At 43.5% G+C, this 10,764-nt stretch overlaps 1 protein-coding gene across 2 annotated transcripts; it reads right to left on the bottom strand.

Moving 5' to 3' along the window:
* Positions 1–5,023: 5,023 nt before the first annotated feature.
* Positions 5,024–8,464, bottom strand: LOC109753695 (uncharacterized). Of its 2 annotated transcripts, none has more exons than XM_020312614.3 (9): positions 8,210–8,464; positions 7,923–8,122; positions 7,757–7,823; positions 6,942–6,994; positions 6,631–6,685; positions 6,458–6,532; positions 5,601–5,718; positions 5,478–5,524; positions 5,024–5,387 (listed from the first exon to the last, which is right to left on the bottom strand). In XM_020312614.3, the coding sequence occupies exons 1-9, from the start codon at positions 8,327–8,329 to the stop codon at positions 5,286–5,288; spliced, it is 837 nt and encodes a 278-aa protein (XP_020168203.1). In that variant the 5' UTR covers positions 8,330–8,464; the 3' UTR covers positions 5,024–5,285. The 2 variants fall into 2 exon arrangements, with proteins under 2 accessions (XP_020168203.1, XP_020168202.1); XM_020312613.3 differs by having other exon boundaries at positions 7,923–8,125; positions 8,210–8,446.
* Between the last annotated feature and the right edge of the window lie 2,300 nt (positions 8,465–10,764).

The following is a 10,764-nucleotide window of genomic DNA, read 5'->3' as shown; positions in this document are numbered from 1 at the left end:
ACCAGCACCACCGGACCGCCCTGCCGCCAAGAGGCGGCACCACCACGGCGAGCGCCGCCGGCCACCGCACCAGGCTGCCGGACCGCCACCGGTCGAGCAGCACCGCCGCGTCCCCCCCCCCCCCCCCGGGCAGGAGGAGCGCGCGCGGGGAAGGAACGACCCGCCGCCGCCGACACCACCCAGCCAGATCCGGGGGCGCCCGCCGCCGGCGGGGGGGAGGGATGAAGGTGTGCGGACGAGGAGGGAGGGGGGCGTGCGCCGCCCCGGCCGCCTCCCGGGGAGACGGCGGAGGCGACTGGACGAGGAAGAGGGGAAAAGGGGGGAGGGGCGGGGCGGAGCGCCCGCGCTCGCGCGGAGCGGCGGCGGAAACGGGAGGACAGGAGCGGCCGAGCGGGGAAACGGGCGCACATAGAGAGATCTTAGTTCAAGACACACATACGATGGTATTACTATTACAATCTACAGGATGCCATACCTGGCAAAGCGACAGCTAGCAAGAACTTCGATGGCCATCTGGAAAGTTTTATTAGGAAAAAAAGGGTTCACAAGCGTTGCCTCAAGAACAGGTACACGTACATACTCCTCCGTTTCAAATTTAAGTGTCGCTTATTTAGTACTCTCTTTGTTCTGAATTACTTGTCGCACGTATGAATGTATATAAATGTATTTTAGTTCTAGATATATCCATTTCAGGGACAAGTAATTTGGAACGGAGGAAGTACAAACGAAGGGAGCATGTTCCAACCTAATCGTGCCTCGGTTTGGCCTTCCCTTGCCTTCAAGTGACGCAGGCAGAGGCAGCGCGCATAGACGGAGAAACTATCTCGCTATCCGACCGAAGTCAAGAGCGTTTGCTTAATCTCGTGGAACATAACATCGCATCAAACAGTAAAGCCGATGACGACGTAGATGATCTAAGCCAAGACATCTCGCCGTCGCGCCGGAACCACTAGATGGATCTCATTTTTCCGCTACAGGAAACAAGACTAGTTCATGATGGCCCTAGCTGCAAATCCTCACTTTAACCTATCATCTTTCTTGTGCTCTTCTAGTGGGTGAGTTTGCTTTCTAAATGGTGCAAGTGTGCAATCAAGCAGCGGTTTTGCATAGATTCTGGATAGGATCTAGTGTCATGCAGGCAACAGCCACCTACCTACCTAATGCCTGTGCTTCAAGCGTGCGTGTGAAAAAACCACTAGACTGAATGGTCCGAAAATATATAATAGAGCACATGCACCCAGGCCCTCTCTATCTAGCCATCCATTTTCTGCATCGCAATTCGTGCAAGTACTTTCTTTTTTTTTTCTCCCACACAGAATATATCTTGAAGTTCAAACCTATGCAGTGTGGCAAAGCTTTCTAACTAGAATCTAGGATAAATCTTTTAGATTTTTTTGTCAAACATAAATATACAAAATAAGTTTTCTTTGATTAAAAAATCAAATTTCTAGTATTCATGTCGGACAAAAAATTCTGAAAGATTTATCCTAGATTCTAGTTAGAAAGCTTTGCCGCACTGCATAGGTTTGAACTTCAAGAGATGTTCTGTGTGGGAGAAACAAAAAAGAAAAAATTTCGTATAGAAAGTTAGTTGTGTCGCACGGATCTTAAAGCAACATTGGAGAGCTAGGATAGCAGGGCCGGGGTGCAGGTGCTCTAAAAGTCCACGTCCTTGAATGATCTAGCCTGCATGATTGGACCACTTCTAGAGTTCTACTAGTTATCTGAGTTGTCTGCGTCAGCTTGCTGCCCGGACTGATTCGTTAAAACCAAAAGGGAGTTCGGGCAACTGTTAAGTTACTACTCAGCATTTCATCATATGAATGAATGAGTTCTTCGGAGCGATATCAAAATTATTTGTTTCCACGTGCCGGAGCGATCAGCAACGGGCGTCGTGCTGTGGTGGCAAGTATCAGGGCCATCGCCAAGTGGTTGACTGTTGGTGCTTCCAGCTGTATGTCAGCAGGGAAAGGAACAAAAGAGATGTTAGTTTAATTAAGACAGACATGAGATGAGGTCACTTGTTTGTTACTATGGAAATGGTCAGTTCAGTTGCAACAAGCAAGTGTACTATACTCCTTGGTTACACCAAAAGATTGACATTGATTAAATTAAAGCAGTAGATGAAACAAAATATTGTATCCATGGGGCTTAAAACAATCCCTTAGAGCTTGGTTTGATCAATTTAGAAGAGCCGTGTGCGAAATGGGATATGGCCAGTGAAGTGGAGGCCACACTGTATTCGATAGATAATCAAATCAGAAGATCACAATTCTAGCAGTCTACATGGATGATGTAATAATCACAGGAGATGACACGGTAGAAATAACAAGGGTTGAGAGTTGTTTAAGAAAAGCATTTGAAGTAAGAAATCTTAGTCAACTTAGATACTTTCTTGGAATAGAGATGACAAGATCAAAGAAGGGATAGTTCTATCACAACACAAGTGTAACTTAGACCTCCTTAGTGATATGGGGATGATGGAATGCCATGCAGCTCCAACACCCATTGATCAGGATCACAAAATAAGAGCTCAGTCTAGCAAACTTTTAGACAAGGAGAGATATCTGGTGGGACGATTGTTGTACTCGTGTCACACAAGACCAAATATTGCATATGCGGTTAGCATAGTATAAGCATATACATGCATGAACCAAGAAGTCTACATATGGATGATGTCCCAAATCCTAAGATGTTTAAAAGGAACTCCAAAAAAGGGCTATGGTTTAAAGCAAATGGACATCTCTGGGCAAGTTGTTTAGATGATAGAAGGTCAACTTCATGTTATTGTGTATTCGTTGGAGGGAACTTGGTATCATGGAGAAGCAAAAGAAAACAATAGTATCAAGGTCAACTGCAGAAGGGGAGTATAAAGCCACATATTAAGGATTAAGTGGGATGCTATCGGTAAGAAACTTTTTGAGTGAGCTAGAGGTGTTAAAGGCAGGACACTTGAACGTATGGTGTGATAACAAGTCAACAATTTGCATAGCAAATAATCCAGTCCGGCATGATAGGACAAAGCACATTGAGATTGACAAATTCTTTATTAAAGAGAAGTTGGATGCTAGAATCATCAAGGTCAACTATGTGAGTACATGGCAACAGGTTGATGATTATTCAACAAAGGGTTTGGCTATCAAGGATTGTAAGCGAGCTTGTGTCAAATGGGAACAATAGATATTTATCACCCATTTTGAAGGGGGGTGTTGGACAGTAATTGGGCTTCCGTATTCCGACGTCTCCTGGCCCATGTGGCCCATTCTCTCCAATGGGGGGGGGAGGGGGGTGGACAGAGTATATAACCTGGAGTGGGCTCTCACATTGGAACCCTAGAACATTACAACCTTTGGTTGTTGCCTTGAGGTTAGCCACCCATTCCTTAAGTGTAGGCTATTTTCGATCACCTAGTGACATGTTATTTCCATTTATTGTTGGGTCTTGTTGTGTTGTGACCCCGTTAGAATGTTGCTATGTTGTAGTTTTTTTGATTTCAGTACTTACTGTGATGGATGGTGGGCTGAGACTTAGTTTCTGAAGTTTTTGAAACTGGATTTCAATTCAACATCAATGTGTCTATTTTCAATTTTAAAAAACTTGATAAATACAATTCTCGCTAAGTTCAAAAAGGTAGATTCACTGTCGTTTCCCTCGCTAAACCAAGTTGTCACATGGAGCCGAACTTTCCAGCGTTGCCGAGCTCAACAGAGCAAATACTTTTCGAGCTATCATCATTCCCTCTATTTCCAAGATCCTAACACGGGACTTGAGAAAAAGGAGAAAGGAGCCGAAAATCGACAGGACCATATTCTTCTCCAATCTGAGTTTTGCTCAAGTCTCCAATAAACTCAAGGACATATTCAAAAAAAAAAAAATCTGACCGTCGGTCGGGGTGGTTTGTGGATTGCGGAATTTCACAATATTAATTTGAAAGATGCCTGGCCTAGCAAACAAAGGGACACCAAGAGGGAGGTTTTTATTCTGATTATCTGTCAGGATGATAGAATTGTTAGCTTTACGATCCTCTGTTGGCTGGCTCCGAAAAAGTCCCAGAAACGCCGCCCCGTGAAGAAGCTGTCAAGCAACCAGAACCAAGTGTGGTTACGTTCCATCCAACCAAATCGTGCTTTTACTTTGGCCTTTCCTCGCCTTCAAGTGACGTACACTGAAGAAACCATGCCGCTCTCAGACCAAAGCCATCAACGTCTGCACTAAGCTCGTGGTACGCGGAATGCATCAAACAATGAAAGCAGATAACGACGTGGATGATTGAAGCGTTCATGGAACTTTCCGCGAGGATCCAGGACATGTCGGCGTCGCGCAACTACGTCCCGTGGAAAATGAAGGAACCCCTCCTTTTTTTTCCCCTCTATACATGCATGAAAACAGAAGGAATTTGGTGGATGTTTTCCTACTAGACTCCTAGTGCGTTCTTCATGGTCCTAACTGCAAATCCTCAATTTGAACCATCATTTTGTCTCGTGTGCCGTTCAGCGAATGGGTTGGTTTCTGAATAATGCAATCAGGTTTGGCAATTGGCATGCACGCGTAGATGCTTGATAGGATCTAGTGTCATGGAGACAACAGCCACCGTACCTACTACCATGGAGCATGCGTCTGGTGGTCTGATGTAGCAACATCTATCTATGCAGAGCATTTCCATCCAGAGCAAATCTAGTAGCTGGTCTGAATGAATGATTGAGCCGCTTCTTGTTATCTATCTCAATTGTCTGTGTCAGCTTGATCCATATTGGCCGGACGGATTCATTCTATTCAAAAGTAATGGGAGTTCAGCCAACTGCTACTACTCAGCATTTCATCATGATGATATAAAATGAATTGAGTTTGTAGTTAAAGTTATCTGTTTCCATGTGTTGGGGCAATCTGCAACGGGCGTCGTGGCAGCGATTATCACCTCCATCGCCAAGTGTTTGACTGTTGGTGCTTCCAGCTGTATGTCATCAAGGAAACTAACAAAAAGAATATATTGTTCACTTGCAACAAACAAGTGTATACTCCTTGATTACACAGAAGGACTGGCATTAATTAAAGCAGTAGATGAAACAAAATATTATCTCCATGGTTTGGTTTTAGAATTGCTTGTTGCTACCAGCAACCAGAGCTCAACTATAAACATATGGTCCATGGATTAGCTTCAACTCACGGTTGCTGATAAACATCTGGGACACTAGGGCAACAACAGGATAGTAGAGAGCGCTGCTACAACTCTGTGAGCAGAAAATACACTAGCCAGAATCACCCGAAAAGCAGCTTCGGGAACATTGTTATGCACCACCCCCATCCCTTCGGTATGGCATGAAGCGATGATCTTTGGATGCATTCTTCTTGCGTCGCTTCTCCATAAAGGAATCAAGCTTTCCTGCCTCCTGTAAATGGTCAACATAAATTGAAGTGTAAGGCCAGGGATGCTCATAAGCGTGGAAAATTAGCAGTCAATTGAACTCTGGGTGCCTTACCTTGAGCTCATTGTACTTATCCATCAACTTCCTTTCACGAATTTCAGCTGGTCAAGAAAAAAAAAATCTTTAGATATGTAGATAGACGTGTGAGAGAGGAGGGAAGGGGAGTGGGGAACAAACATTTCTTCAGATAATATGGTCGTTTTCCGGCCTTTGCTGCTTCCCTCTCTTTCTTAATATGTCCACGCAGAATTTCTGATTCAACGTTCTTCTGAGGATTAGACCTCAACTGCTTATCCTGCAGAATAAGAACATGTTCCATCAACCAACCAGCAATACAAAGACCTGATAACTTGCTCAATACAAGGAACCCAGTTCTGAAACTATCACACAACTTATATTTGTACTAAAAAATACACATGTAACAGTCAAATAAGATTAAAGAAGCATCTCCTACTGTATGCCCTCTAGCATAATATCAAATTGCAGCAACCATGTGTTATTGGATAAATACATCTAGTTTTGTACTCCCTCCGTCCCGAATTAGTTGTCTTAGATTTGTCTAGATACGGATGTATCTAGACATGTTTTAGTGTTAGGTAAATCCGTATCTAGACAAATCTAAGACAACTAATTTGGGACGGAGGTAATACTATTTCTGATTATACAATGCTCATGCCTCATCTCCGACTGGAAACGTCCGGATATGATATGTGCTCATCCTTCGTGAGTTTGTGTATAAAATATAAATAGTTGACATGTGACAGCTTGAAAAATAAATCTAAATCACGCACATAGCGTGCCATGTCTACTTAGTTGCTGTTATGTTTCACAAAAAGGCTGAAGTCGAATGCCGTCAAATATTAAAAAGTTCAAATACAATTCCGTACATATTTTTATGATAATAGCACTCAGCAGAATGACCTACCTAGATATTTGAAAGATTCAACGCCAAGCACAACAAAATAACATTAATAGCAAAACATGTCAAAACCTATTACAAAATGTCAACTTGTGAGCAAGTATAAAATACTTACAATCCAGGTGATTTGATTCTTCGCTTCTTCAATGGCATTCGGATCCTTCAATTTCTTAATCGACTTTTGGAGTTTCTGGAGAGGCACATTAAGACAGTGCAGGATACACATTTAATTTTTTTCAAAATAATGATCCATGAGATGGGATTGCACAGGCAAAGGCATAAAAATACCTCTTTTTCTGCGGGCAGATCATGATCGAATAAGAAATTGTATCTTTTCCTGAATCTGAATGCCAACAAATTAGAACAAACTGTCAAACACGGTACAGTCAAAAACGGTATCTAAACTACTTAATACAGATTAAGAAACCATAGGGGATTTAAGAGACATGAGAATGGAAATGAATGAAAGTTTGCCCACCTTATTTTGGCAGGATTAAAATAGAACATGTTTATCTAAAGGGCACACAATCATGTGTTTAGAAATGGTACAAGACAAATAATGTCATGCAACGGATGATACAAGTATGTTCGACTCTTACCCTTCTTTATCAACAGTTCCATATACAGGTTCGAATCTTGGATCCCTTACAACCTACAGAAAAGTAATGCAGTAAATACAATGAGATATATTACATGGTACAGTCACTGTCTCACTAAAGATCAAGCTATACTACAGTTACACCCAACAGTGCAGTGTGTAAATAAACATCCTCAACATAAGCATAATATGATAGGGAAAGTTTGCATATTGAATCACTTTCAGTATGGTTAAACTAGATTTAAAACCCAAGCAAATCAACAAAAAATGAAAATAGATTAAGATTCCTAACGACAGATTTAAAGTAGTTTTTGTCTAGATTATTATTATTTTTGGTCTAAAGAACATTTAGTTGGATTAAGCAACAGGGAAGGAACCCTGTGGAATATGATTCCATTTTCCAACAATGTACCAGAGGGTCAAACAACAAAACTGGCACAGAAGTCAAGTCGAACAAAAGTAAACCTCGCTGCACATAATGTCAATCGATTCACGAAAACTTAAATCAGCATTCTCAAGCTATTTAATCGAGAAGAGTAGCGTATGTAACTGAAGCAGCAAGACATGCCCAATGTCAATATGTATTTTCAAACCCAGCTTAATTACACAAAGAGCAAGCAAGATATCTATGTACAAGTTCATGCAACGACAATAACATGGACAGACTGAACTCGCAAAGGCTCTAATTGAACTATGGGTGTTCTTATCCTATACTTATGCACTACGAATATACCAAATACTACCAACCCAATCGAATCAAACTCTATCCCTCCCAGCAACACGCTAAATATGAACTGAATCGCACAAGCAACTGACCTTCTTGGGAACCTGGATCACCTCCCTGAGTCTAGGCGGCCGCACATTCGTGCTAATCTCCATGGGCCTGTTGAAAACCACATGAACACATCAGCACAAGCATTCATTCAATTCCCCAAATTGGCTAATAATCCTAACCAGGAACCGGCACGGCGTGGAACCGGACCTCTTCCTGCTCTCCCTGCGAGCCTTCTTCTGGGCCGCGGCGGCAGCAGAAACACCCCGCGCCGCGAGCGACCCGTCGGCACGCGCGCGCTGCAGCTCCCCGAAGGGCACGTCGGCGAGCACGCGCTCCAGCTTCCTCTCCCGCTCCGCTAACTGGTCGTTCTCCGACTCCGACTCCGACCCCGACGACGAGGAGACATCCTGCTGCGGATCAAACGCACGCTGCCGCCGGTGAGGGTTCTGCGGATCCGCGTGGCGGTCAAGGAAAACGCGAGGGCTTGGCTTTACCTCCTCGTCGCCCGATTCCTCGGAGTCTGAGACGGGCTCGTCTTCGGGGTCGCGCTTGCTGGAAGTCGAGGCGGCGGCGGAGGTGGGAGCGGTCCCGCGGTGGCTGCTGCGGCCTTTCATGGAAGCGGCCGGCGTGGCTTCGGCGGCGGCGGCGGCGGCGGCGGCGGTGAGCAGCGGCAGGTCTCAGTGTTCGTCTAACGTGTTTTAGGTTCTGGCCGGAACACGAGTACCCCTCCAAGCAGCCCAAATATTGTTGTTGGGTTCCACGCTTCACGGGCTAGTGCGCGTGTAGTTGCTATATGTGCCGGCCCATCTATGCTTTTCCCACTGGTTTTCCATCGGGTGGTTTTCCTCTGGTTTTTTAGGTACTTTATTTTGTTTTTTTGGTTTTCTTTTTCTTTTCCTTTTACATTTCAGAATTATAAATTTTATAATTTTTTATTTTATTATTTCATGAAATTTCTGAAAATCGAAAAAAAAATCAAATATGTGAACATTATCAAACCGCAAACATTTTTCAAATTCATGAGCAATTTCCAAATCGGTATTTTCCCCCTAATTTGTGAACATTTTTTAATTCCGCAAACATTATTTAAAATTAGAGACCTTCTTAACTTCTACGAATATGTTGAACATTTTTTAAAATTTGTGAACATTTTTAATTCACAAAATTATTTTCAAATTCCTAAACATTTTCAAAAATTGTGCACTTTTTTCAAATTCATGAAAATTTCAAACTCATGAACTTTTTCCAAATTCATGAACATTTCTCAAATTCACTAACTTTATTTAAATTTGTGATTTTTCTAAAGAAACTCGTGGGTTATTTAAACGGGGCATTGGTCAATAATTAACAGTCAACTATCAAAGACAAAGGTGAGGACGCATGTTCGCTGGCGAGCAAACGCTTGGACGCTATCAGGCCGCGGACCAACTAGCCATGCGCGACCGCTAGGATGCTAACGGGCGCCAAAGGCATTGTAAATGAGGTCTCGGGTTTCATTCAATCCATCTGTGTATGCTACTACTAAAAAACGGAGGGATGAAAAGGACACATCCAAGCAGTACTGCCGCGCCTCGCTCAGCTGCAAGGACACATCATCGTTCGACTTCTGGAAGCAGGAGACCTTCCCTTCATGCTCCTGGGCCAAGAAGGTCTGCCGCATGAGCTTCTTTTTTAGAGTCTCGAGCTTGTTACCATGGGCGCTTTGCCGCTCTTTGCTCCCTTATAGCTGGCCACGAAGGGCGCAACATTCCTCCTGTTCCTTTAGTAGGGAGGCCACGACCTCACCCTTTGACACGACCAAGCTATCCAGCTCGCCCTTGGCAGTACTCATGGCCTCCTCCGCTTCCGTCCGGGCCTTCATGACCTCATCTAGGTCATGACGGATTCCATTGGCCTGCTCGGGGGCTATAAGGAAAGGATAGCGGATTTAGGAACAAGGACCCCAATGACATGAGACGGGCATAAAATTGCAAGAAATAGGATGACACTTACAAATGGCACCGTCACGAAGATGCTGCAACCCCTCGGCATCTTGATGTTGGCCATCAAGCTGCTTCTGCAAGGCGGCAACCTGAGCAGCAAGGGTGCGATTCTCCTCGACAAGAGCCTTCATCAACAACAAAGCACTCATGTCAAGACAAACAATCTGATAAAGCCAAGATAATTCAAAGGAACCAAGCACGACTTCATATATTATGCCATACTCGGGCCCAGAATCTCACGTGTCGCGCGGTCTATGCAGTTGCGCCAGAGTCTATGGAATTCTTGGATTGGTTCGACTCCACCATCATATTCGATTGCACCGAACACCCGGCCCACGTCTCTCGACCGGGGAACTTCGCCCCGGTGGTAGATTCGATCGTCGTCAGCTTTCACCTCCAGGGGCAGAGCCAGGATTTGGATATAGGGGGGCAAGCAAAGTTGATAAACCAAAAAAGTTATGTGCGAAAAAACATACAATTTAATATTATATTAATGTGTCGTTTCAACGCAATAAAAATATAGTTACATTTGTGTTAGTCTAAATTTCTCCTGCAATTGCCAATAAAATCAAAATTATTAATAATTTCATCAGAAGACAACCTAACTTCTAAATATTTCTCTTTTCAATTTAGATTATCTTGCGATTCTGAACAAGTCGTCTCCATTTGGACCGGGATTGGCAACTTACACATTAGCACCGTTAACTATATCATTAGGAACCCAATACTAAATGCTTAAAAATTAAATTAATCATTGTGATGTTTGACCGCTTTTCTTTTCATAACCCATTTTTGAGTTTTGGGAATGCTTTTCATAACTAGTTAGTAGATCAAACTATCAAAAGAAATTTCAAAGGAACTACCGTCGTAAATCACCATTAAAATAAGTAAACTGGATATAGAATTCAGACACGTATAGATGAGGGTTGAGAAAGAATAGCAGACTGTTTTAGTGATGCTAACCTTGACTAGTTGAGTTGGATCGCTGGAGAACTGGCGGGAGTAGTCTGCAAGATTGCTCATCGCGGAGCCCGCGCCGGTTGATTTAGGGGTTGTTTAGTTCTAGG

The sequence above is a fragment of the Aegilops tauschii genome, chromosome 5 (assembly GCF_002575655.3).
Source record: "Aegilops tauschii subsp. strangulata cultivar AL8/78 chromosome 5, Aet v6.0, whole genome shotgun sequence".
In the NCBI taxonomy this organism is placed as follows: domain Eukaryota; kingdom Viridiplantae; phylum Streptophyta; class Magnoliopsida; order Poales; family Poaceae; genus Aegilops; species Aegilops tauschii.
Note: the sequence above shows the minus strand (reverse complement) of the source record. Positions and strands in the feature narration are given on the sequence as shown.